This window comes from Dromaius novaehollandiae, chromosome 5, assembly GCF_036370855.1.
Source record: "Dromaius novaehollandiae isolate bDroNov1 chromosome 5, bDroNov1.hap1, whole genome shotgun sequence".
Lineage (NCBI taxonomy): Eukaryota > Metazoa > Chordata > Aves > Casuariiformes > Dromaiidae > Dromaius > Dromaius novaehollandiae.
In genome coordinates, this window is record NC_088102.1 from 5119248 (window position 1) to 5146916 (window position 27669).

At 53.9% G+C, this 27669-nt stretch overlaps 1 protein-coding gene across 4 annotated transcripts in view; it reads left to right on the forward strand.

The window, feature by feature from the left end:
* Positions 1–26960, forward strand: part of SAMD4A (sterile alpha motif domain containing 4A) — a 119085-nt gene extending 92125 nt beyond the window's left edge. For 2 of the 4 annotated variants that reach the window (XM_064511853.1, XM_064511855.1), the window contains 9 exons: positions 5294–5403; positions 6596–6682; positions 11787–12081; positions 14489–14574; positions 16927–17045; positions 20003–20204; positions 20728–20854; positions 23208–23291; positions 23987–26960. In XM_064511853.1, coding sequence (XP_064367923.1) covers positions 5294–5403; positions 6596–6682; positions 11787–12081; positions 14489–14574; positions 16927–17045; positions 20003–20204; positions 20728–20854; positions 23208–23291; positions 23987–24015 — 1139 coding nt within the window. In that variant the 3' untranslated portion in view covers positions 24016–26960. The other 2 variants (XM_064511854.1, XM_064511852.1) reach the window with 1 other exon arrangement.
* The last annotated feature ends 709 nt before the right edge of the window (positions 26961–27669 follow it).

Below are 27669 nucleotides of genomic sequence, written 5' to 3' on the forward strand. Positions count from 1 at the left end.
AGCGCTTTGCGGACTAATCTGCAATCAGCATGACGGGTGCCCCAGGCTTTCTGCACCCGGGGCTTGATCCTGCCGTGTGTCAAGCTGGTGAGACCCTTCCCATGAGTGAGTGGCGCGGAGGGGTCTGTTCAGCGTTGTGTCGCGCCAGGTTTCTGCTGATAGAGCTGGGGAAGAGACCGCGGGGGACGTGGCTCTGTGCGAGTAAAAGCTGCAGCTCTGGGACCTCCGTGGATAGAAATTTTCCAGTGTAACGCAACAGACCCCTCCCCAGCCTAAGCTGTACTTTCTGCCAAATCTCTCCCATTGCCTTCCAAGAATAAAAGGCAAATAATGCAAAAAACAGAGATATTTTTGCCCAGGGAGCCCATGAGCAATAATCAATTAAATAAATTCCACGTATTAAGGCAGGCTGTTTGCCAAGTAAACATTGCCCGCAGCCGGTGACGCTGCCGCAGCCGTGTGTCTGCGCGTGCAACCCCGCGGGGGCTCGGGCCAGGCGCTCGGGGTGCTGATGCACGAGGGGTCTCGCGCCACGTGCCGCTGCTGCTGTTTCTCGGCTTATTTTAGCTTTCACAGCGAGCACGTGCTCCGCTCGCTAAGTAGTCATGCCTGTTTTCACATGATACAACAGCTTCCACGGGATCGCTCGGGTCTAGAGGAAAACAGCAGCTAAGCCGCGTCGCCGGGCTCGCCCCAGCTCTGGCTGCCGATTGCCGCTGCGTAGCTAGGCCGTGGGTCGGAGCAGGTGGCAGAATCGCTTGCTGTAAATTGCCTGTGCTGAGGGAATCCTGCTCCAGAAGAAATCACCTTCAGACTGTTTCCCCTCTCCTGCAGACGGGCGTAATTGTCCTGACAGCAGGATGGCTTGCGTCCACGGGGAGGAATTAGCTGTCTGCCGGATCCCGGCTCCTGCTGTCGGGGTATTTCACTGGCTCTTCTGCAAAGCCCCTTCGGCTTCACGCCTCTGCGTACGGCACGTCACAGCTCCAGAGGTTGGAAGGGGTCTTGAGAGAGCACCTAGCCTGTCCCCCGCGCCGAGGCAGGCTCAGCTCAGCCTAGCCCCTGCCTGGCGCCCAGCCTCCTCTGTTGACCCTCCCTGCAGGGAGGTTGCTTCCCTTCCTCGGGCTGTTTGCCCCCGTGCTGCACTGCCCTTCTCTGTAGGAAGGTCTACTAGCACCTAACTTTAATTTCCCCTGTTGCCGAGTCAGCCAATTTGCTTTTGTCGTCTTCTCAGGGAACATGCAAAAACCATGATTCCTTTCCTGTCTGTACAGGAATCTTCATATCTGAAGACTGTTGTGTCTTCTCCCTGCAGTTGCATCTTCTTCAGACTGAACCAATCGAGTTTTTCCATTCTTTCTTCGCAGATCGTATTTTCTAGACTTTGGCTTGTTCTTGCTCCTCTGCTCTGGGCTTTCTCCAGAAGGTCCGTATCTTTCTCCAGAAGGTCCATATCTTTCTGAAGGTGTTACCCAAAGCTGGACTCAGTAGTCCAGCTTCATCAGAGCTGAGCGGAGAAGACTGGCTTCCCATGCTATATAGACGGGCTCTTGTTGCCACACAGCAATAGGTTGCTCATTGTTTGCAAATGACCCAAAGCTGCTGGTTCTGCATGATCCATTGTGTCCCCAGATCCCTCCTGCAGAAAGTACTGCCTGTTCCCTGTCCTTTGTGCACTTCATTGTTCCTACATAAATGCACAACTTTGTGCATTTTCATTGAATTGCGTCTTATTTCATCTAGACCGTTTTCTCCGTTTGCCAAGATCATTCTGAATTCCAGTCGTGTCTTCCAAAGTGCCTGCAGGCTCGTACAGCTTGCTGTCATCTGCACCTTTAATAAGCTTGCTCTCTTCTCCATCCTCCAGGGTATTAATGAAAATATTGGGTAAAACCAGACCCAGGGTAGACCCTTATGGAACATTGCTTAACAAATTCTTCCTGTTTTGCGGTTTGTCTCACCATCTTTCAGGAAGCTTTTGTGTGTCACAGAACATCAAAGCCTTATAGCTACGTAGCTGTGGGCATGGCAGAGGTACAGCGTGCTTCTCGCCTTCAGCCGCTCTCTGTCTCGCTGCATACCTTTCATCCTTCCTTGCCCATCGCAGGGTTTCGGTGTGGGGTTGTTCGGAGAAGGTGCTCCCGTGATACAGCGTACGACAACAGTAAAGAAAGTCCCTGCTCCAAAGGGGTGATAAAGAGGAACGAGTTTAGAGAAGACAATTTTTTTCCTTTCCTTGCTGTTTGCAAGATTTACAACTTTCAGGTCCACCTGCTTTGACTGGTGGGTTGCAACTTTCCTCGTTTCGGTGGCATCGGCGGCAGAGGCAGACGCTCTGCCCTTGTTTAGAGGACCCGGCAGAGCCCGTCCCAGCGCCCAGCTCGGTGCACATCTGGAGGAGGGTTTGGGTCGAGCTGTGGGCGTTGCTGCTGTGAGTACGGCTGTTGCTTAGCAGCAGGTTCAAAACGGGCTGGGATGTGCTGTGCCGTAAGGGCACTTCTGAAGGCATCCCACGTATATATTGGCTGCAGGGTGAATTGTTTTCCTCCAGGCCCGCTGAATTTCCGTGCCAGCAAGCAGATATCCGTATGCTGGCAAAACTCTGGCATTTAACGCATATAAGAGACAATACGCATGAACAGCGTGGAGGTCCTCATTTTGCAGCTAGCGTTAGACACAGCATTTCTGACAATTATGCCATGATTTAGCAATTAGGTCCTAGTAATTGGTGATTAAAGAGTAGCTCCGTGTGCGTACAGAGGAGCTCATTGCTCTGCAGGGATCATTAGGAAGTAATGGCTGCGTCCTGCAGGTTGACTTTCCAAGGACCATGAAATCACCTTAAAAAAGGCCTCCGCCTCCCTTTTCCTTGTGAAAGGGGAAAGGAGCCCTGCTGTTGCTGTGCAGCAAGGTGACTCCCTTTCCCCTAGCTGTCTCGTAGGATTGCCGTTGCCACCGAGAAGGGAGGGGTTTGGGCCCTTTGTAGCCCCCAGAAGTAAGAGGCTGCCTTGGGAGACTAATGCAAAGGGAGCAAAGGGCTGCCCCTGCGCTCTGACCATCTGCAAAGCCAGAGGGTTGGTCAGGCCTGGGGATTCAGGGCTGGCTTTTCTGCAGGGCTTATTGCGTGTGTGAGGTCCCACCTCTGTTTGGAAAGCGTCTCTGTGGACTCCTGTCAACATAAACGTGCACCAAAGTCAGATGTTCCTGGGGGACATGGAATCAGGCACTCCTCAGGTGGCATCACTTAAATGGCATGTTTTTGTTAAAATGAGGTTGAGATTCAAACATGCCAGTCCTTGCTCTCTCCACCTGCACTGGAAACAGGAGGCTTTCTGTTCGTTACTTTTTATTTTTTTAAGATTCCTAAAATAGCAGTTTGTAGGATTGTTGCACATCAGGATGTACGAAGAGGGGACAGTGCTCCAGGCACAGGACCAAATTCTTCATGTACCAAAGCTTGGCGTAGGAGCGCATTTCTCTGAGAGGCCCAGGAAACTGCTGCCAGTGTAGGAACTACCATGTGGGATCAAACCAAAGGTCCATCTAGCCTTGTCTCCTCCAGTGACAGCAGATGTTCGTTAGGGAGGAGAGATGAGACAGGTCTTGTGTCTGTCTGTTCTCCTGAACTAGGGAATGCATCCGCTCCGGAGGATGTCCCAGCCAGCAGTGGGCCTGTCCGCCTTGAATTGTCTCATCCTTTCCCAAAGCAAGTACTGTTGTGGCCTCAGCCTTTGCAGCTGAGTGGCCTAGGAAGCTCCTGAGTTTGGTTACGGTAGCAAGGATTTTTGGATGCAGTCATGAAGGTTATTCTCCTACATGTTGGGCACGAACTGCTCTAAGATGTAGCTGAGAGGGTAAACAATTTTCAGTACTCGCATTTCCTAGGATTCCTGCACCCACCTCCACCTGCTTTCTCCATTCGAGGTGTAGATTTTAATGCTCTTTGGGGCTGAAATGCTGTTTTTTGCTTGTACTGCACCCAGCTGAGATTGAGCTCCTAGAAGTCTCATTGATCAGGAAGGGGGCAAGGACTAATGGCCCCCAAACCCTGCCAAGCAGAGAGGAACCGAGGAGCTGGCTGGAGGGTGGTAGTCTGTGTCCCACCCCGTTCTCCCCCTGCACCCCACCGCAGTGGGACACCCCTTCATGTGGTCTGGTGTGAAGTTTTCCATATTGCAGAGGAAGGATCCCCCTCCCAGATCCCTCCCTGTAGAACCACATTGATGTCAGGAGAATAAAGGTATATAAGGAGCATCCTTCCAGCCAGGGCCCTGATGCGTTACACTGCAGGTAGCAACTGGGAAGGAAGTCATTTCGGTCAGTGCATTTAGTGGTCCTCAGTCACACTTCCGAAACGGGTTGCAGAACCATCTTTGATGGCGTGTCGTCTTTCCACATTTAAAGTGAAATGAAAACCTCTTTATTTCTCTTCAAGCAGCTGTTTAAATTTTCAGCCTATACCATCTTCCCTCGTGTCATAAATCAGTATCCGTCATCTGCAAAACAGCCATTTGTTCATGTTAAACTCAGCCCGGTCATGAGTTTCTGCAGGTTCCACTTTCCATAGAAAAGGGCAGTGAGAAGCTTGCCGGGGCTGGGGCAGTTTGCAGACGTAAAGCTGATTCTCCTTGGGGCATCACCAACCTGGGCCGTCTACGAGCTGGTGTTGGTGTCAGGGTGACCAACACGGTTTTCAGACTGGTGCTGAGCCATTTCAGCGTAAACCGTAGTAATTATGGTGTATCGCGCACATGAACGAGGACGCTGCCCTATCGCAGCTAGTGCAGTGTATATATTCCCCGCTCCATGCTCTGAGCCATCTTCATTCTCTCCTGCTCTAGCAAGGGCTTTTTCTTTATGTTCAGCTGTATTCTAAGCCTAGGACAGCTCTTGAAGGAGTTTTGTTATGGCCTTCTCTGAGCCTGTATCCACCAGGGCTGGTGGGACACTTTGTCCTGGCTGCAACAAACCCTGAAACAAATTTCTATAATTTTTCTATACAATTTATCTTGGGCGTAACACTGATTTAAGTAACAGTACTAAGTGATAGCTTGAGCAAAGAGGCTTCAAAAACCAGTATACTGACTCACTGCAGCTCATCCACAGATGAGCCTACATCCTCTGAGCAGTCCCTTGAAGTGCAGTCAGTGTCTGAAGCGGCAGTGGGGCAGCGGATGGCACGGGGAAGCCAGTGCCTAATAAACTCCTCGTGCTGTTGTTGATCTTATCGGGTGTCGTTAAACAGTGTCATAAAATAAAAGGGAATTCTTGTCTCTTTGCCTTTGTGCTGCAGATGTTCCAGCCTGGCTGAAGAGTCTCCGTCTGCACAAGTATGCGGCTCTCTTCTCTCAGATGACATACGAGGAAATGATGGCCCTCACCGAATGCCAGCTCGAGGCACAAGTATGTCTGCAGTCGGTCGTAAAGCAATTAGCCACGTTTCCTCCTCTGCTGCTGTTGTCGCTCCTAAGAGCACGCTGTTTGTTCAGTTGGTAGATGAGGTGCCTTGAAAACCTCCTTTTATAGCTTCGGATGGAATGCGTTTTGCTTGCAGAGGACTGAAAAACAAACAGGAAAGGGAAAATTGAGTCTAGGGAGAGTGGAAAAAACACATTGTAGCTGAAAGAGACCTTGTCCCGGACTCTTGCTGAAGGAGTCCGGGGTTGACATTCCCAGCCTCCTCAGAGTCACGGGGTGCTGCTTCGTGGTTTTTGTCTGGTTGGGATTCAGCTTAGGATATTCAGGGGCGCAGTATCAGAATCCAACTCCCTTTAAAGTTTGTGGGACTTTGGTGGCTAGTTCACTTGTTAAGCTCTGAAAATTCCCCCTGTATTAGGCTTACCTCTGTATTATCCTTGAGATAAAGAGGTCTGGTCAGCACCTTTGCTTTCACTGCTTATTTACATCTGCTGGTAGTTTCCTCTGAGATGCGATCCCAAAATACTGAATTGCATAAATGGCCAGGAGCAGCCTTGCTGCAGGAGGGGAGGCTCGCGGGCTGCCTGCCTGCCTGCAGGATTTCTCTCGCTGCTCAGCTGATTTCTCAGTTACCACTGAGCTTTTCGTTTCTTCAGTCCCTCTTGGTATTCAGAAGCTTCACCAGACACCAGTGTCTAGCTAAGTCTGCCTTAAAAACTAAAGGGGCTCTCTTGAGAGGTCTCAGTTTCCCCCATCTCCAACAAAGTCACTGCAGGCCTGTGCGCTGGGTCCGGTGGGTTTGCACCGGAGCAGAGCCACGCTGCGGAGTTTGATTTGAGATGTGCTGCTGAAAATGCAGGTGCTGGCACAGGGCTTGCCAGTTCTTCTCAGATTTAAAATCCCACACTAGATTTTAAACCAATTCCCCTAAGCAGCTGAGAAGACACTTGCCCCTTGTGAGTGCTTATAAAGATAGATGCTCCAGGGGAGGGACAGATTGGCAGGAAATCTGTATCTCAGCAATGTTTCTCAGTGATTTTCTGTGTCCTCTGCTAATCCATGCATTCAGAAGTTTGGTTAATTTACAGCAGCCCTTTTCACTGAGGAGAGAAAGGGTTTTGATTCATCCCGCTGTCCTGTGGAAATGTTAATGCCAAGTTATATGCTGTTTTTGCAGAATGTTACCAAAGGCGCAAGACACAAAATAGTCATCAGTATCCAAAAGCTAAAAGAGAGACAAAACCTTCTCAAATCTTTAGAAAGGGTAAGTTTTCACAACGCTTTTACATTCCTTCTTTTTCAATTGCAACGATAGCCTAGAATTAACTCTGGGGTAAAGCACTCTCATTCCACATGTTCCTGGGTGCTTTCTGTTGTTGGCTTGGCCACATCTGAGTGGTGTCTCGAAACAGCCCTGTACCAGACACAGTTTTTATTTGGGGCTGTAAGCCCTAATGAGTGAGTCCTAATCCATCTGGTGTACGCACAGAGCTGTGATGGATATAACCTGCAGCACTGCGTACAAGCCCTGCTGCAGCCTGGCCAGCTGAGATTTCCAGCCTGCACCATGCTTTTTCTGGCTCTTCCCGTGTTTTTGGGGAGGAAACGGGCAGCAGTGCCTCCAAGGTGCTCCTCGCCCCGGGAAGGGTCAGTGCAGGGAGTGAGCACAACCCTTCACTTGGGCTGGGCACCAGAACCGGCCACTTGCTAGAGCTACGTTTGAAAAGGAAAGCTTGACTTTGTTTTGAATCCAGGTTCAATATTGTTTGCAAATGCTGATCCCTTAAAATCAAAGAAGTGTTTCTGGAAAGAAAAAAAAGAGCCCCAAAACAGAACGTAACCCAGCAACTGTACGATTTTTCCTGCTTGGGCTCTGCTGCCGGTGTTGGGCTGTTTCACTTTCTGCTTTCCACAGAAAACATCTGAACTTTTAACTGATGGAGGGCACCGGCCCAGCCATGCTGATGGGAATGCTGTGCCCCATCTGCTCAGCCACGGTGCGGGACCAGCTGTAGCACCCTGGGCTGGCACAGGCAGAGCAGCAGTGCCCAGACGAGTTTTCGGAGGGCTGACAGTGTGTTAACCGGGGAGATCGAAGGGCTCGGAGGGATGCTCGCGTGACGGCCTGCGCTCACAGCCTGTAGCGTGTGCAAGGCGAGGTGACTTACCTTATCCTGCATCCGCTGCGGATGCGCTGAGTCAAATGATCCCCTGGTTGCTCCTGGCTAAGAGCCGATCCCCGGGCAGTCGGCACGGGTCAGCTCTGGGCAGCAGCTTGTTAATTCATGGGGACTGGGTGCTGTGCCTGACCCTTGCAAGGGAAATCCAGTCAGTCTTTCTAAGCCAGACAGGCTCATAAAACCCATCCCTTCTGCTTGTAAGACTTGATCCTATTTTTGAGGGTATCAGAGGGCAAAGACGCTGCTTGCCCTACACCCTATCTGAGCTATTTATGTTTATTTATGAACCCCAGAGGTTCCTCTCCTAAAACTGATTGGCAGCAAAATGAACTCCAAGCCGTGAAAATGTCAGGACCTCCTGGAGGCAAGTGAGACAGCAGTTTAACTCTTGTGGATGCAAATTTTCACCCCTGTGCCAAGCTTCATTTGCCTGGCCTGTTGTAGGGGGCATCTAGGTGTGTTGTACTGTCACGGCCCTTTGACCCCGGCAGAACCATACGATGGCTGCGTTTTCCTTCCCTTCCTGACACTGTTGTACGTCTCACGGTACACCCTCCACGCACAGCAGTTAGCATGGGCGATCCCCAATCCTGCCCTTACCTGTCTTTCCAGCAAAAGAGATGGGATTTCCTGGTGTGTGCCAGGTCAAAGACCACTGTGCTTTTTGGGAGCATCGCTTGGGCAATCCATCCCCAGAAAAAACATAGAAGACCGAGATCTGTGCCTGAACAGCAGCTTGTCCTCCCAAAGAGAACAAATAGAAACTCCTTGTCCCTTAAAAAAAAACCTTAAACTCTGCAAAAATGGCTGTCAGAGAAGCACCAGCACCGCAAACCTGCTGGGAGCGGCTCGCCCAACCTCTCGCTATTTGTTATTGCGATATTATATTATATTTAATTGAACTTTCTTCAAACAGCAACTTGCACAGCCTCCCACTAGGGGCTTTTAAATACTTATGTGGTGTGATGCTATTTATTGGTGTTTTCGTTAGCTCACTGCTTTGCTATTTATTTATAATATGGGATTGTACTCAGGGTATGGCAGGAGCTAATAAAGCCGTATTTACCTCTGTATATTAATAATACCTATTAAATCCAAGAGACAGCCCACTGGATTGAGCTTTCTTTGTTGATGTGTTTTCCAGGCAATTTCACAGCCTCTTCTGCTACTCTGCATAGATTTTGAAATGTGGTATTGATTGACTGTCTCAGTGCAGGAATGTAAGCCAAATTCAGCTGACTCAGTGAGCCACGTGCACTGTAAAATAAGAGGAGATAAGTGACAGGATCTGCTTTTGACTACCAGCAGCTCGGCGGAGTGGGTTTGGGCTGTGGGGCTGTGGCCATGTCATGAGAAGACTGTGCGGGGCTCAGAGCTGCCTGTGGGCTACTTTACTTGGGAGGTTACATCTCTGTTTTTCCAAGCTTTTCATCCAATTTTACCCCTTTTTTTTTGGAAGCTAAACAAGAGCATATGTGTGACTTGACTTTTTGGGGCAGTCTTGCTGCTAAAGATTCCTTCTTTCTTGCAAAGAGCTGCTCCACCCTTCTCCGCCAGTTAGCAAAACAGGAATTATCCCCAAAGTGTGATAGTGCCCGACAGGTTGACGCTGTGTCACAGGAGAAGTGAATTTAAGACATCTGAGAGCGAGCTGGGGATGCAGCAGGAATTAGGGTGAGCAACGATTTCGTTGCTTAGGCTGGCTTGTGCACAGCCTATGTGTCCACTCTGTGTCCCTTCCATAGGTGCAGCCAGAGCTGGTCCCCCAAAAGCTGCCTCTTACCAAATGGTGCCTCACAAGCAGTTTGAGCCAGACCATCAGCCTAAGGAGCAGTTCTTGACCACACTACCTTAAAATCTAGATGCGTTTCTTTCTTACCAGCTTTTCCCTGCGACAGGAGGGCCAGGCTGGTTTCTAACCACGGAAAGAGAGTGGTTGATATACACTCAAATAACAGAGAGCAAGGCTGGGAGATGTACCCGAGGAAGGCCTTCCTCCACCCCTTTCCTCAAAGGCAGGATCAGCTCTGACTTAAATGTGCTGGACAGTTAGGGAGATTCCTCATCCTTCCCCGTAAATCTGTTGACCAGGTCAAGAAGTAAGCACGTTTCTTTCTGAACAAGCAGAAGGGGGAAAGGATCCATTTGAAATCCTTCCTGGAGGTCTCCTGGGACCTGTTTGAAGTGTGCGGGGGTCCTCCTGCTCTGCTGATTACAGTGACCACACTCCCACTAACTTCAAGTCAAACATTTTGCCAGGGCATCATTTGGTGAAATAACCCCCTTCTAACAGCCTTCCCCCAACTGAGCAAACCCTCCTCGGCCCCAAGGTCATTTTCAGGCTGGATTTCTCCACTGCACACTCCAACATCTTCGGCGATGCATGTGAACTGTCAACATGAGGTGCTCAAAAATCATGACATGGAGGACCTGAGGGCTCACACAGCGATGAATATTGAGATTTCTTGTTTGGTCCGCCTGTGTTCAAACCACTGATGTGTGTTTGGGACAGGCCCTCCAGCTGCATGCTGTGGTCAGCAGAGCCACAAATCTACTTCTCTTTTTAAAAACTAAAGCAAAACCAGTGCAAGTCTCCCAGAGACTCTCAGTTCCTAGCGATGGGGTTAGTTCAAAGCAACAGAGATCACAAACCTCAGAAAAGCTGACAACACTGCTGCTAAGAGTGGTTCAGGTAGACCTGGTCCTGCCATGGGGCAGACCACGTAGATGGCATCTCAAGTCTCTTCTACCCTGCTTTCTAGGATTCCCACGTGTTGTGCTGTGCCCATGAGGAAATCCTCCCCTGGCTTTTCCCCTCCTCAAATCGCTGCTTCCCCCCACTGACCAATTCCTCTGCTCTGCAGCCCCGGGAACATGTCACAGTTGTACCCCTTTCTGTCTCCCAGGTGAACCTCCCCCAGGATCTCCAAGCTGAATGTTTTTGCTGTAAGAACATGAGTTCACCTGCAGCCTCTTGGTCTCCCTTTCTGTGTCCGATTGCAAATTCACCCAGCTCCCCATGAAAATCCCCTTTCACCTCTGCATCTGCTCCCCTCCCTGTCCCAGTATGGATGGGGCTGTCCCTTCTTCCTTGCTGCAGGACCCCCGTGGATGGGTTTCCTCCAGTCCCTGGCACAGGGGCTTCTCCTCTGCCTGCAGCCTTCAGTCCAAATGGTCTGCACTCGCGTCTTCAACCATTTTCACCTTCAGGCCTTCACCCTTCTTTGCACCATTTCATCTCCTCTTTCTTGGTCATCCTCTCAGGGATGCAAAGTCTGCCTGCTCCCTCTTGTTCTCAGGTGTTGTCCAGCTGGCCAAAAACATGGGACCTTTTCTGGCTTCAGCCTAAATTGCTGTGATGTACTTTAAGCTGGTAGGTCTGAACTCCAGGATCCCAACCTTTTGAAGGAGCTGCGGGGTATCACGAGTCACCTGTTCCCATCTAATACTGTTTGCACTTTGAGAAAATGAATTTGCAGAACCCATTACAGCCAAACCTTTATTTTTCACTGCTGGTGAACATTGTCCACATTCTTGTGTCTCCCCTTTGACGACCTTGCCTTGTACTGGCATGTCCCAGGGCTCTGCGATGGTGGTCCCAGGGCATAGCGATATTTTTGCAAGCACTTTGGGGCAAAGCAGTTTTGGAGGGTCAGGCTCAAAGACAGTGCTGGAAGCTGGAATCAAGTCCATATTAGAAAGCATAGTTCAAATTAGAAAGGGCTGAAAAGTCATTACGGGATTGCAGGGGAAGGAGCAAGAGATTGCTGGTTAGGGCTTTGAAATCTCACTGCATCCGTTGCTCCCATGGAGTTTCTATCCTTCTGGTGGAAGCTTGGAAACTTTGAAACTGGACTGTCCCTGGTCTTGGGTCCCGCTGGTTTACAGGGCTTGGTTGTCTCTGGGAATTCAGATCTGAACATGTCCATTGAGAGTCAGGTGCAGTGACTGCAGGGGCTTCACACTTGAGGCTCCAGTTTTCACCCCATGATCTAAGCAAAAGACTCAGTGAATTAAACACGATTATTGAGTATGGACTGCAACAGAGTCCTGGAGCAGGATGAGGCAGTTGGCTCCCCTGGAGACTGTTTCTGAGGATCAGTAGTGCTGGCCTGGTTCACAGCTGATGTTCTGTTGTTACTGCAAAGGCATCACTACAAATCCTCTTCTGTTGACTTGAATCTGCAGGACATCCTGGAAGGTGGCAACTTGCGTGTCCCGCTGCAGGAGCTACACCAAATGATCCTCACCCCCATCAAAGCTTACTGTTCCCAAAACTCGAATGCGGACGAGCACAGCCGGGACCCGGACTCGCATCACCCCCCTTCCCTCATCGGCTCAGACAGCCAAGGGTCTGACTGCAAGGACTCTGCTGCCGGGGGGATGCAACAGCACCACTTGCCAGGATGTGAGGGCGAGTCTGGGGGGGGCCCTTTGCCCGAAGGCGATCTGCCTGGACAGTTCACAAGAGTGATGGGGAAAGGTGAGCGGCTGTGACTTTTTATTGGTGTCCTCGCTAGGAATAACTGGTTCAGAGCAGGGTGTGTTTGGTGGCAGCACCAGCAGCAGCTTTTCCATGTGCCCGTGCAAGCCACAGTCGTAACGGTGGTATTATCTGAGGCCCCATCGTGCTATGCAAACCCCTCAAGAGGTAAGACCATGCCCAGAGAGGTGGGCAGTGATTTCCGCAAGGGGCAGTCAGAGGGCAGGCAATGGCACACGCACTGGCATGCTCTCCTCTCCCTCCCCGCTCAACGGGGAGCCCTGCAGACATCCTGCCGATCCACAGATGTGCTCGCAGCATGGGTCCGCTGCAGCATCTGCGGGCTTGTCGTGTGAGTCCAGCTGCTTTGGTTCGCTCCGACGGAGATGACTCAGCCCTGCGAGGCCTCTGCACGGGCCACCCAGACCCATGAATCCTAGTGACTCATGTGAGCAGAGGGTTCACATGAAGGACCTTGTTGCACTGTCACCCATTTGCCCGGGCAGACGCTAGCACTAATGTGTCCGTGTGTTACAGCTGCTTGGCGGTCCTGAGCGCTGCAGCTCTGCGCCTTCCTCCAGCGTGCCGCGGAGCCGGGACAGTGGGCACACGGGAAGGCAGGGTTGGAGCAGGGCTTTTAAATGCTGCTGTCACGCCGCTCTGCTTTTTAACAGCTCTGCTTTGGCCTGGAGCACTGAGGGGCTGGAAGGCAAGGCTAAAGACCTCTAGAAGAGCTTGCATTGAATGACAGCCAGTATCTCTGCCTGCCTGTTATCTGTTAGGAGCTGCCGAACTTCCTTGAGTCTTTTGATAGCCCAGTGGTTGGGTTTGAAGGAATTCACATGTAGAGCAGTTGCTTCTGTGCATGGTCCTGCCAAAAAGAGGGAGACCTGGGGCTTGGCCTTCCAGTAATGGAAAAGTTGAGGGTGGACTGAGGCTTTTTCTAATCTTCAGCATAGAGGTGGGGAAGGAGCTTCGCTGGCCTCGCAGCAGAGGTGCCCGGGTGGCTTAGTGCTTCACTGGGTCTCCATGGGCTTCTTGGCCTGAGGAGGGGCAGACAGCCCTGAACTCACTCTTCTTGCATGGAGGAAGCGCTATCGAGGGGGCTGCACGTGAGCCATCCTGAGCACAAATCACGTGGGTCCGAGGCCCCTTTTAAGCCCCAGTTCAGATGCAAGACATCCAAAATGTCCTGCTGCTGTCCCCTGCGTGTTGTAGGGTGCTGTTGCAATGCTTTGCATCAGGCTTAAGCCACTGTCGTGGTGTCGTGTGCCCTCTGGGAGGTGAACAAGAGGAATGTGGAGGTAGGGGCTACTTTCACATGCTGTATACAGGGTGGTGCTGGCAATTTTGGGCTAGTTTGGGCATGTCCTAACTCTGCTGGGTGGGATCTGAGGTGTAGATGCTTTTTGCATGGAGGGACATCTCCTTAGTGAAGAGAGGAGGGGAGACCGTCATCCGCAGGCTGGATGGGAGACCTGGGACAGAAGGAAACTTGTCAGAATGCCATGCGGAGATGTCAGTCCTGACCCAATTTCAGACCCTTTCTGCAAAGCGTTTTCTATATAAAAGTTGTTTTCTATATAAAACTGTATGAAAAAGATGTTTTCTCTATCAAAATTCGGTGTAAAATTTCTCACCAGCTAGCTGACTGCATGCACAGACAAGCACAGGTTTGCGGCCCCCTTCTAAACCCGCAGATGGGTTCACTTCTGTCTGTGAGCCCACGACGAATGCCTCCGTAACGCGGGAAGCTGTGGGAACGGCCCAGGTCTCGTCACAGCGAGCTGCTGTCCTGGGCCACCCCTGCGAGACGTGTCCGTGCAGCGGAGCGGGAGAGCTCGCGTCGGAGGCGATCCTGCCCGGCAAGGGAGGGGAGCTTTCTGCAGCTCACGCCGCCCCTATGAGAGCAGGAGACTCACTCCTGGCCTTCCTCTATGAATTCATTTGCACTTGCTTTCATGGCATTGATTCAAAAAGAGGCTAAAACCCTGCTGTCATCGATAGCTGCGGGAATCCATTTTCAGCAGGGGCAAATTTTGGCCGCTGGAGCAATAGATCTTCGAGCGCGGTCTTGTGCTGACAGCGCCTTCTGCACATTACAACAGGGAGAGGGAAAGGGGGGCAAGGTTGTGCGCTCCTGATTTGCTCGTGTCTAATTTTGATGACTTAAATGGTGTTACTCTGGATTTACACCAGCGTAACCGAGAAGAAAATCTGGCCCTAAATATAGAAAGGCATGGCAGGAATCAGGGCAGGGTGTTTTTCCTAGACAAATGACCCATTGATGAGAACATCTATCAGATAAGTGAAATAGGATGTCCGAAACATTCTTTAAAAACCGCAAAGCCCTGATCTCAGCTCCGTATCTACATTTCTGTTTATTTTTTCTTCTCTTTTTTTCCAGTATGTACACAACTTTTAGTTTCCAGACCCGATGAAGAGAATATAAGTTCCTATTTACAGCTCATAGACAAATGTCTAATTCATGAGGTGAGTCGTAACAGATCTTGTAAAACCGTTGTTCTCCTCACTTAGAGACTGTTTCCAAAGTGTCTGTTTATGTAAACATTTGGGTTTCTAACACAAACATTTTGGGGGGTATTAATAGTAATTCGGAGAGAAGAGGGCTGGAGCGGGCTGTAAGTCCAATGTGGTGCCCAGAAACGTTGCTCCCCCTGTGCTTGCCTAATTGCAACGGCCTGGAGCGGGGGAATTCATCTCGCTCGTGACAGTCTGATCAGCAGCTGGGTGGGAGAAAATCCCGGGACGAATGTGCATGTGGTTCCTATCAGACAGCCCGACCGATCGCTTGGCGTTTCTAGGCTCCGTTTCGCAGCACATGTTCTGCGATTTTGCAACTTGCGTTTTTGCGCATCTGTTTCGGATAACCGCTGCCTGGCCGGTCTGCATTTGCTGTATTGTCGTGCGGGGGGACGGAGCCCTGCTCCGTGCTCGGTGTGCCGCAGGTCTCAGCGCGGTCCTGCCCTCCGACGGGCAGGGATAGCCCCGTCTCCCGGGTCCTGCGGCGTTTGTGCCGTGCCGGCTGCACCTGGTCGTACAAGCTGCTTCACGTTGCCCGGCCGTATGTCCAGGCTCAGGGGAAGCTTGCAAAGCGTCTCACCAGCGCTGCAAGCTTGAAATGCTTCTCGGTTATTTGTTTATTAAAAAAAATACACTGTCAAAGCACAAAAAGAAATCTTGTCTTGAGAGGACTGGGAGCAATTTAGTGGCTGCAAACCCCAAAATGTGCAGCGTGCCAAGTGGAAGAGGAGGGAGGCAGTTCCCAGCCCCTTTCGCCTGCAGATGAAGTTGGTGCCTAGGAAATAAAGCTCTTTGCAGGCCTCTGCATTTGTGCAGAGCCTTGATTTGATCAGCAGATCTCTCCAGGGCCCTGAGCACATGCTCACAAGCAGTCTTGGATTGAGTTGAAAGGGTTGGATGCTGGGCAAAACCCTACCGCTTGGTCTGGGTTTTTGACCTGTGCTCCTGGTCACCTCCATCCATCACAGCACAGCAGTGACTGCCTGGGCCGATGCGGCTTTTATTAGAGCGTGGCCTTTCAGACGTCGTCGCGGCTGGGACGCGTGCCACGCTCCCGTTTTCCGGGCGACGTTCCCCAGGGCGGATCAGCCAGGCCCAGGCTGCTCCCAAAAACCTCCGGTGACGGAGGCTGCGCAGGCTCCCTGGCGAGGCTGATCAGGGCTTTCCGCACCTCCCATTAGGAGAGGTTAAACCCCTTTTTTGCAGCTGGACTTCATGCCTTGCCTAGCCCCACACGGGCCCGGAGGACTGCCGCTGCGGTGTCCGTGGGGCAGCACGCTTGCTAGCGTTTTGCAGAAATGGTCAAAGTGGAACGGCAGCTCCCCGGCGGAGAGAGGGAGCCTCTGGCTCTCTTTTCCCTGCATTTGTTTTCTAGAAATACGGATGAGAAGAGCAGGATGCAGGCCCGTGGATATGGGTCTCCTTGATGCTTTACGCAGACGGTGGTGAATCCACCAGCCAGAGCGTCACGCTGTGCCTGGGCTTTCCGGGCAGCCGTGCGGGGCTTGCGCTGGAGCCACCCCCTCCATCGGCTCCTCCGTAACCCCTTCAAGGAGAGCGTTTCCTCCGGAGGTGACACGGAGCACCGCGGCAGGCAGTAGTTAGCCTCGGAGTTGTGCTCTGGAGACCTCGGCTTCTCCGTCGGCAGCGCAGAGAGGCCGGGTGTCTAAAGCTGGCGGCGGTGGGCGCGTGGCGGGCAGCAGCAAGGCGGATACCCCCGCCAGCCCGTAGGTCCCACGCATTGCAGGAGGAGGTCTGCGCCCTGTGCTGGTGTGACCTTCCCCGTGGAGAGCCTGGGCGGTGGTGGGACCCTCACCGCGGTCTCCTCCGGCGAAGGGTGTCAGGGCCAGGAGCAGAGCCGAGGTCCCCCGCGCCCGGCCCTGGGCTGCGGAGCTAGGCGGGATGAGGAAGCCGGGATGCAGGACACCGGGGAGGAGCTCTGCGTTCCAAATCCCCACGTTTTCCAACCCCAGCGATATTTTCCAGAGCTGTGGCCAGGCGACAAGCCCATCGGCACCTCCCGGCAGCGCTCCGGGGAGCCGACCCGGGCTGCTGCTCGGGACGGGGACACGGTGCGAGCTGCTCGGGACTGGTTTCCTCAGCCCGAGATGGGTAATTCCTCGAGACAGCGGCGCGGGGGGAAACGTGGGAGTCCGGGGCTCGGCTCACACTGCTGCCTGCTCTGGGCATGGGTGAATTGCTAGCTTGTTTTTCTTTATACGCACACGTGCATGTATACACATCCTTACTCGCTTCGTCGAGAAAATATTCATGTTTTCTGTTTTTCTCCTTTTCGGGCAGGCGTTTACAGAGATACAGAAGAAAAGACTGTTGTCATGGAAACAGCAGGTGCAAAAACTCTTTAGGTCTTTCCCTCGGAAATCCCTCCTGGAGCTGTCAGGCTACCGGCAGCAGAGGAGGTACGTGGGATTTCGGCTCGCGGAGGGGGAGAGGCGGTCGCCCGGGAGCGCCCAGGCGCGGGTGCTCTCCGCAGGCAGGGCCAGCCCTGTCTCCCGCTCTCGTTTCGGTGCTGCGTTTCGGGTAGCGGTGCCGTCGCGCTGCTGGTCCGTGTTCACGGCGGGAGCCACCCCGGCATTACTCTGTACTCGGTCCCAGACATCTTACAGCTCAGATCAGGCCAGAAGCAGGAGGAAAGCACAATTATACCCATTTTACAGATGTGCGGCTCGCTCACAGGGAAACTGAGCGAGAGGAGCGGTTGGAAAGCTTCAGAAATAGAAGCAGACCTTTGCTAAGAGGGGAAAATAGCAGTGAGTTTGCTTTCATGCACGGTCAGCCCCTGCAGCACCAATTTCCATGCTGTTCCCGGCTCTGAACGTCTCCCCGGTGTACGGCACTGCCCAGCTGTGCGAGCTGCCCACGTCCCTTGACAGCTCGACCGTGTCCTGTCTGCTGCTTCCCTTCCAGCTGCGGCCTCCGTTGTTAATTAGGTCAGTGCCGGAGTTTCACCAAAGTGCAGTCGATTGGCAAAAAGATTGGAAGTCTACGCAAGGTGCAGAGACTTGGGGACTGTAGTCAGAAAACCTTTGGTAGGGATGTGGTACGAACACCGTGTTTACTCACCTCCAAGATAATGCTGGATTTCAAATGATCCTGGAAAGCGTTTGGATTATTTCAAGAGCAGGTATTTTTTAGTCAGTTTAAACGATAACTTCAGCCGTTTGTTTCATTCTGATCAGTATATTTTGTTGCAATCTTGTGCAGGTTGTTTTTTCTCTTTGATTTTTTCTCTCAAAAAGTATTCTGGAAATCACTGGGAGTGTTGGGAAAGTAAGGAATTAAATTCAAAAGCAAGGTAAAAACAATGAATGCAGAGCTGGAATTTTCCCCCATGAAATGAAATTAAGTATTTTGGAAACGAAAATACTAGCAAAGTTCTCTGAAGGAGAAGAGAGAGAAGTGACAAGAGCCGAGGGTTTCCGACAGACCCGTTCGCTTGGGTTGCTCACCAGTGCAGTGTTTCGGCCGTGCGCCCGGGCCGATCCCGGACACGCGTTGGATCTGCTGGCTTGCCGTGGTCTCCATCCTTTCCCCAGAGCCGCCCAGATGCTCTCGAGTTTCCACACCCGCTTTTGGCAAGTGGGGTGACCAGCTACCCCCGGGCCGGCTCTTAGGCTGGTGCAGCTCAAGGAGGCATCTTTTGCCCCCAGCAGAGCAGGGTGCTGCGCGCACCGGTGCAGAGGAGGCACCAGCCACGGTGGGTTGAGCCGACTTGCTTCGCTTTGCCGCTGGGACGGGCTGAGAGCGATGAGGCAGCGACGAGCTGAGCGGGAACTCGCTGCATCCCGCTCGCCCTGAAGTGACCCCGGGGATGGGGAAAGCTCGTCGCAGGTGGACGTGGTAACTGGAAGCGTCGGGGCGTGAAGCACCGCACCAAAGGCGCCTGGCACCGAGCCTTAGCCTGGAGGAACGGCGGCTCTCCGCTAGCTGGGGAAACGGGGATACCCGTGCAATGAGCTGCGCCAGTCCTGCGGCTCGTGGTGCCTGCGGGGAGGTCTGGGGTGTTTCGGCAGGGCTTCGGGGCTCGGAGCCCCGGGTGGGCTCAGCCCAGCGCCGCACCACGTAGCTGCACGGAGCTTGCTCGGTCGCGGTGCTGCTCCGCGTTTCTTCGGCCCTCCCCGCTCCCGGGAAGCTGCAGACCGAGGCGGCCACATGGCCGGTTCTGCTTTTCTCGTAGCGCTCTGAGGCTTTAACGGCGAGACCATTTTTTGGACGAGGTTTAAAGAAACTTCGCTGTATTTCTGCCTAGTAAATTCATCCTGTTTTGGGAACCCAGAACGTTAGTGTCTTCTGAAGCGTGTTTGCAATAGCCTGCGCACGCTGGAGAGATTAGGGCTAAGGGGAAGGTGAGCTGAAACATCTGCGACAGTGATTAAATGCTGGAGAAGGGCAGGGTGAAACAGCAACCGTAAGAGCAATAGTAGCCGTACGTTTCTGTCGTTCACTGTGTTTAACCCTGATAACGGCGCTGCAGCCCTGCTGCCCAGCTCTCTGTGCCTCGCGCACACCAATCGGGCAGGGACATAGGGACGGCTTTGCACGGCGAGGAGACCCGCGCCACAAACGTACTTGTTTTCTGGGATTATGTGGTTGCGTGTGCGTCGCTCCCCCGTGTGTTTGTTTTTAAATGCGATACCCTGTTACACAGCAGGAATGTGTAGGAAGAGGTAGAAGGTGAAGGCCTGGTCCTCATTGCAGGCAGAAATGGTCTGCTGGCAGGGCCGCGGCCCGGTGACCGGGGTTGCCCTCGCAGCGCTGGGGTACAGGGACTGCGCTCCAGCGTCACCGAGCTCCAAGGGGAGCAGAAATCCCTCTGCCACCGCGTCCCCTAATCTGACGGAAGCTGAGACGCCTCGGAGAGGACTCTGCGTACAAGTTTGGTGGCAATGAGCTTTCTGGAAAGGGAGGAAGACGCTTTAAGGCGAATGAACTCGCAGAAGGGAAGGAGATGGGGGCTGCTGCTGTGTGCCCAGACCTCTGCCGCCCTTTCCCAGTGCACGCGGGGGAGGATGAAGGCGCATCCTCAGCGGGGCGGGAGGGCTGGGGTAAAAGCACGTCGAGCCGGGGTCCCGTCCACCCTTTTCCGTGGCTGCGGGAAGCGCGGAGGCGCCCGGACGTGCCGGGAAGGCTCCGGCACTTGCAAATATGGTCCATCTTGTGGCGAGCATCGGTAGGGCACTGCTGTGCACGCAGCGTGAAGGGACCCTCGGGAAGTTTTGCTGTTGATTTGAGCGAGCTGAGCCTGCAGCTTGCCCTGGCCATGCCGAGCCCGGCCTCCGCCTCGGCAGCCCGAGCATCGCTCCGCGGGGGCCGCTTTCTCACGCACGATGTTTCCCTCTCTCTCCCTTCTCCGCAGCCGAGGCTTTGGCCAGTCGAACTCCTTGCCGACAGCTGGATCTGCAGGTGCAGGAATGGGCAGACGAAACCCCCGGCAATTCCAGATCCCCTCCCGCAACCTCCCCACGGCCAGGCTGGGGCTGCTGGGGCCCAGCGGGCTGCTGGGCACGGCCCAGCGCAGTGCCGCCGCCAACCCCGCCATCCTCAAGCAAGGCAGACAGGTTGGTTTGCGTCCACGGCGCCTCCGGCCCCCCCGGGGTTTCCGCTCGGACCGCGGGGAAGCAGGTTCTGCCGGGACAACGAGGAGCCCAGGAGACCCCTCGCAGCTCCCCGGCGGCATTAAGACCGCGGCTGCAGGTGGTTGCTGCAATGCAGGTGTTTTCCCGTGGCGGGGATATCTGCCGTCGCAGCAGGGAGGGAATCGCCCCTTTGCTAGGATTAGGTTGAAACAAGTTTCTCCCATTTTCATCTTGACGGACTAGGCCGGACCCTTTTATTTCTTTATTTATTTTAAGCCAAAGCAGTGAGAGCAGTTTGCAGGCCTTTCCTGGTTTTGCTCTCCGCGGTGCGGAGGGGTACGGAGAAGGGACCGGGAGAGCGGGCAGGGGGGTCTGGAAACACCTGGGGAAGCCGGGAGGGCGACGGAGTGAGCGCCCGGGGCCGGGGCGGCGGGGAAGGGGGTGACCCCGGCACCTGCCATCGCTGCTGCTCGTCTGACAGCGCCGTGTGCTCGTCCCTGTGCAGAACCTCTGGTTTGCCAACCCTGGCGGCAGCAACAGCATGCCCAGCCGGACCCACAGCTCAGTGCAGAGGACGCGCTCGCTGCCGGTTCACACCTCCCCACAGACCATGCTGATGTTTCAGCAGCCAGGTAGGACGCGACCCCTTATCTGCCTTTAGCTTATCCACACCGCTGAGGTACGAGCATGCATCGCGTTAAAATAGCCGTGCCGGCAAGCCCTGCCGCAAGTGCTCCGCCGGAGCTGTCACAATACGTTCCCGCACGCTTATAGCAAAGCTTTCTTTTTTTAAACCGTGCATTGCAGGCGTGAGCAGCGCTGGGCTGGCCGCACGCCAGACTATGCAAGCTCGGTCTGTCGCAATCTGACCGAGATATTTTTGACGCTAGTCAGATTACTGGATTGATTAAACTGGAGACGTCACTGGAGGGATTTTGACCCTATATATAACATTTGGACTGTGCTAGTGCCTTACATAGCTTCCTTCTGAGAGGCTTTATATTACACGGGGAACGTTGTCGCTCTTCGATCACCTTTTTTGTTTGTGCACGGACTGGAAGACCCGGTGTGGAGGAAGTGACTTCATGCGTTGGAGGGAAAATCTTTTTGTAATGCGTATTAAGGTAAATGTTGCCATATTGATGCTTCCTGTTTATGTGCCTAGCACCTGAAAAATGCTCCCATATGTTGGAGCATCCTATGATTTGGGGGAGTTTCTGGCTGAACCTAGATCCTGCAGAGTGACCTTCCTCCACGTGGGGATGTTTATGCTTTTTTTCTCTGTCTAACACTTCATTAGCCTTTTGAACATGGCTTTTCTCACTAGGTGCTTATTGCAATTATTTGTATTGGGGGACAGGGATTTACTAAACTAAATCTCATTCGTAAGCTACCACCAGGTTTCAGCTTGGCAGTTGCCCTCACTCCATGTATATTACATGTCTGCAGTGTTTTAACTGTCTAATTTAGGTGGCAAATGTCTTGATGCAAGAACAGCGTCTGTTCTTGGGTATTGATTAAACACCAGTGCAAGGATACATTTCTGCAAGCACTGAAGGAGAATAAATAGTTTTGCATGTTAATCTGCAGTGAGTGAGGGTGTAGAGGGGTTGCAGAGCAGCATCGCCGAAGGTACGGACAAAGTCGCAAGGAAAATAAGTAATAATATGATGCTGAGCACTCAAACCACTTTGATTTGTGGATCACCAAAGACTTTGTAAACACGAATGAATGAATCCTTTAACGCTCACCGGGAGTAGACAGGGCTACCCAACAGGTAAAGCACGCGGCACTTGAGGCAGAGTTTAGGTGCCGGTGCCTGGGTCCAAAAAACCACCCAGAAACTTGTTTCTACCTCATTTATGCCCCAAGGAGCCCTAAGACTACTCTTGACCCTCTCTGAAGGTTCGCGGAGCCGTGCTGCCGGCAGGGACAAGCCCTCCACAGCCAGCTTAGCTTTGCTGCTGCCGGTCCTGGAGCTGGGCGCTCGGCGCAGACTTTGTAGCCCTGAGCAGCGTGGCAGCGAACCGAGCAGCTCCTGGACCTCGTCCCATGCTCCTGCGAGTCTGCGGCAAATACAAGTTGTCATGCGTCGGTGACAGCAGCTGCCTGCATAGCTGCTTTCTGAAATTCTGATCTTTTTAAGGTATATTTTAGATGCCTGTCCACTAAATCACTAGTGCAAATATTACCCACAGGCTGAGTCTCGGCCTGGAGAAGCAGCAAGTCCTCCTGCCTCACGCCCTCATCAGGGACGTGGCACGGGGGACCCCGACCTTGCTAGCTCAGGGGAGCTCCGGGCTGGTCTCCCTTGAGGGTCGAGTTAGAGGTAGACCCCAAACAACGAGGCAAAACCTCTCAGAGCGCTGAACACAGTGGCAGTTTCTTGCCTGAGGTTCTTCTGTGCAGCTCAGGGGGTTGGACAGAGCTGAGGACAGGCTTTGGCTTCCCACGTGTGTGCTATTTAAAACTAGTACCAAAACTGGTTTGTCCCATGGACTGAAATACCACCTGAAGCAGGGATGCGTATCAGTTACCACGCCAGAGGTATTTAAGGAAATACTGAGGGCTTTTTGACTTCGTATCGCTCTGCTGACTTGAGGCGACCTCCGCCAAGGGGCTGAGACGGAGCGCCGGGGAGAAGCGGGACGTGCGTGGGTTCGGTGTCGCGCTCCAGGCGGGGGTTGATTTCCGAGCTGCCTCCCGGATAGCGCTGAAAAGCAGCAGTTCTGCATCGCTGTCAGATCGGAGCCTGAATTTCTCCAGGCCTTCAATCCGCAGCCCCTCCTGCCCGCCGGCAGCGCTTACGCTTGCACATATAGCTCTGTTTTTACAAACTTGTCTTGCCCGAGGTGATTGCGTTTGGACCCAAAGTGCTGTTTAGGTTCAGCAGTGCACTTCGCACGGGGACGGCGAGCGCAGGCCGTCGCACGGAGGAGCAGGATGAGGCCCGGCTGCCCTGACGCGCGATGTCTCTCCTTGCAGAGTTCCCGGTGCCGGTGACCGAACCCGACATCAACAACAGGCTGGAGTCCCTGTGCCTGAGCATGACGGAGCACGCGCTCAGCGGTGAGCACTCCCTCCTCCTCGGGCTCCTCCGGCGCGGCCGCGCGGACGCGGCCCACCCCCCCGGCGCCTGCCCCTGTCCCAAAACCTGGGACAGCGTGTGGCCGTGAGGCCGGGTCACCGCAGCCCCGGCCGGCCTGGCCTCGCCGCGCGGCTCCTCCGCAGGGCTCTGCTCCTCCGAGGTGGTTTTTCCAGGTCGCATCCCCCCATCCCGAGCTTCTCGAAGCCGGTCGTGCTATACCTAGCGCCGAAAAACGAAATAAACCTTGGAAAGAAAAAAAGAGTAACCAACCTGTTTGTTTTCGGTCTCGAAGCGCCAAGGGCTGAGCCCGAGGACGGAGGCGGCCGTGAGGATCGGGGCGGCACCGGGGCCGCTGCGGCAGAGGCGAGGGGCTGCTTGGAGCAGCTTGGCCCGTGCGGCTGCGGGCTGCGTGGAGACGGTGCAGGAGCATCCGCACTCGCGGGCAGAAACGGCTCTGGGCTCTTTCCTGCCATGATCCTGAGCAGGAGGAAAATTTCCTGCCTCCCTGGGCAGGATGATCCCGGAGGAGAAGACCTTCCCCGGGTTGCAGGCCGGCGTTGCTCGGCCAGGAGCCGCGAGCCGGCGGCTGCCTCCGCGCCCGGTGTCCGCCTGGGAACTCCCTCCGCTCCCCGAACGGCTGCCAAAACGCTCCTAACTCTCCGTTCCCCCTTTGCAGATGGTGTCGACCGAACCTCGACGATCTAGGAGGCGGCGGCGAGGCTGGCCGGGAGCGGCGGCGCGGGGCCGGCGAGCAGGGGGGTGCCTGGGGGATGGCGCCCGCCCGCCCGCCCGCCCGCGCTCTCTCCTGTTTTAATTTTGTGGCTGTGTAGCTTGTCCTTGTGAACATATCATTAGACTCGGAATTTGTGTTGTCGTTTATTACATCCATGCTGGCTTGGGGGGGGGACGAAAGAGGAAAAAATGGAAATAAAAGGAAAAAAGAGGCAGGGGGAGGGTGGCGGGGCACCGGGGCGAAGCCCGGCTCTGGATGTGTTTCGGGGGCGCGTGGCCGATCGGGGGGTGCCCGGGCCCGGCCGCCGCCTTTGCAAAATATCCCTGAAATTCCCGTCTTTCACTGCACTTTGCGGCAGCATCCAAAAAAAAAAACACCCCCAAAACCCCCTTCCTTTGCAGCGAGGGCAGCCGGAGCACGTTGAGACGGCGGCGGGGGGCCGCAGGGACCGAGGCGAAGCCGGGGGGGACGAGGGGTACCGGGGGCCGCGCTGAGCCCTCGCAGCACCGCCGAAACGCCCGGTTATTCCTTCGCTGCACAGCGAAACGACGGCTCGCTGAGTGTTGGCTATATGATTTTGGATATGTGACTTTATTAACTCGCTGTGGCTGGTAACCATGATGGTGTCTGTTATTAACAACCACCAAACACTTCAGGTTTTTTTCCTCTTTTTCTTTTTTTTTTTTTAAAAAAAGCTTATTTTCCATTGACAGTGTATAGGTTAATAACGACTTGGTTGTGTTTGCTGTTTCTTGTTTTTTAATTAAAAAGCGGCTTCGGTTACGTTTGGAAGTCCTTCCCGGCTCTGCCCGAGGCCTGTGCTGAGTGCAGGTAGCAGAGCGCCATTTAAAAAAGGAAAAAAAAAAGAAAAAAAATCAAATCCTACAGGAAAATAAAGATTATTTATATAAAAAAAAAAGCAAAGCAGCAGTTGCATGAATGAGGCTGTGAAGTCGAATATTTAGTAATAAAGCGGCAGTGCCTTTCTTTTTTGTATTTACCCATTCCCCCGCCGCGGCTGCGGTGCCGGCAGCTCCCGCGCGGGGATAACGTCACCGCGTAGATGCGTTTCTTTTTTTTTTCTTTTTTTCTTTTTTTTTCCCCCCCCTCTCGTGCTAACTGAAGCCGTGCGGCCTCGGCACCTCGCAAGTTCTTCCAGCGCCGGGCGGTTGCTGCACTGTGCTCGCGCCCGAGGTTTCACTGGTGCTGTCACCCCCCGCCCCGGCGCCGGCCCCGGCACCTACCCAAGTGTCCTTGGCTGCGCCCGTGCCACCGCCGCTGCCGCCGGGGATGGGGGGGCCCTGGCTCGGACCCCCCCGGGCTGTGGCCGGCCCCGGCGCCGAGCGGAGGGCGGCTGGTGGGGCCGAGCGGGGGCCTGGCGGTGGGCTGCGCCCCAGGGCCTCTGCGCCGGGCCCTCCTGGCTGGGCTGGCTCGGCCTGGCTCAGCCCAGCTTGGCTCAGCTGAGCTCGGCTCAGCCTGGCTCAGGTCAGCTTGGCTCGGCTCAGCTCAACTCAGGTCAGCTGGGCTCAAGTTGGCTCGGCTCAGCCCAGCCCGGCTCAGCCCGGCTCGGCTCAGCCCGGCTCGGCCCGGCTCAGCTCGGCTCAGCTCGGCTCAGCTCAGCCCGGCTCGGCTCAGCCCGGCTCGGCTCAGCTCCGTTGAGCTTGGCTCAGCTCAGTTCGGCTCAGCTCAGTTCGGCTCAGCTCAGCCTGGCTCAGCTCAGTTCAGCTCAGCTCAGCCTGGCTCGGCTCGACTCAGCTCAGCTTGGCTCGGCTCAGCCCAGCCTGGCTTGGCTCTGCTCAGCTCAGCTTGGCTCAGCCCAGCCTGGCTCAGCTCGGCTCAGCTCAGCCCAGCTCAGCCTGGCTCTGCCCAGCCCAGTTCGGCTCGGCAGGGCGGCACAGCCTCCGACATCCCCGGCGAGGGCCCGCGCTGCCCCTTCCCTCGGCGGCAGGGACGCGCTCGCGACGCTGAGGAAAACCCGCTTTTCTTTTGAGGCGTCGCCAGCGGGGCCAGCCCCCACCCCACACACACACACACCCCCCCCCGGCGCCCGCGGGGTCCGGCCCTGGCCAGCTCACAGCCCTGAAGGACGAGCCGATACTGTGATTTACGGCCTGCAACTGGTGCAGCGGGACGCGGGGCAGCGGGTGGGAAGCGGCGCGCGAGCCGGCGGGCTGCCGCCATCGTCCCCGTCCTCCCCGCCGGGGCGCGTGGCCGCGTTAGGCTTTCTGAATGTGCCTGATGAAGAGTCGAGCCTGCAGAGGTATAATTTGCACACAGCTATGAGAACACTAAAGTTGATTTTATACAAGTCATCAGAGTTTGCAAAGTGAGTTTTATTTTTTGTATTCCTTTATCTTTACTTAAAGGTGAATGTGTATTCCTCTGGGAGGAATAGGAAGAAAAAAAAAAAAAACCACAAACAGGAATGTTAATAATGTTAAACAGAATACTTCCTCCCTTATTAATATATAACCCTTCTGTATTTATGCATATCGTAAGCTTACTTTAAAAAGCTTTGACCTCTCTTCTGTTGCATGCCGGTTCCGGGCAGCCTTTCGTTGTACCTGCATGCCTCTAGTCCTGGTCCTTCTGTACAGAGTTAGTGCACAAAGAAATATTTTTGCCTAGTTAATGTTGCCAAGCAATGCATATTTTTTAAATTTGTCATATATGGAAATAGCATGTTTGTTACATGTAAAAGCTTCCCGATATAAAGAAACACTAATGTTTGGAGATGCTGGTCTTTGCAAGTGTACAGTTTTCAAATGTTGTTACCAGTGAAACACCCTTGTGATTTAAACTTGCTACAATGTATTTATTACTCATTTCCTCCCATGTAACTAGGAATCATGGCTATATTTCATATCAACGTTATATTGAAAGTGAAGGGAGATGATTAATACAAGGTTTTGTAACACTGGGGTGTGCTGCCTTTTTATTTCCCGCTTCCTAGCTGGTTGGAGGATGGGCACTTAAAAAAAAAAAAAAAAAAAAAAAAAAAAAAAAAAAGGCCAGTCTTGTGGAATTAAAAAAGAAAAAAAAAGGGAAAAAAAGAAAAAGGGGGGGGGGGGGTGTTTCTTGGTTGCTCAGAGCCCAGGCAGTCGGCTCCTCATAGAAGGGTGCACCATTTCCCCTGGTAAATCCATGTCACCCGCTCCCTGTCCCCTGTATCCCGGCCTCCAGCTGCGGCACGCCGGCCGGTGGGTCCCCAGCTCCTCTCGGCCTGTCTCAAAGGTTGGGGCAATGGTTGCCCACTTGCCCAGGCCTCAGGGAACCTTTTGAAAGCTGAAAAAAGCTTTGCTGAAGCCCCAGCTCAATGCCAGTTCCTTCCCACGCCTTGCCGTGGCCGTGCGGTGCCGGCTGGGTTGCAACACTCATGTTTGTTGCACCCATAGCGAATGAAAAGGTTGGGGGGGGGGGGGGGGGGTCCCCAGGATGGAAAATTAGAGCCGAATAGGTTGAAAAAAGCCCGAAAGGAAGTTTGCTGCAGCCGAGTGATTCGGGAGAGCTGGCAAGGCCCCGCTGACGGCTGCCTGGAAAGAGACTTAGGAAAAAAAAAAAAAGCCAGGCAAGAGGCGAATTGCGGTGCCCTCAGGCCGTGCGCCCTGTGGCAGCAGCAGCGAGCA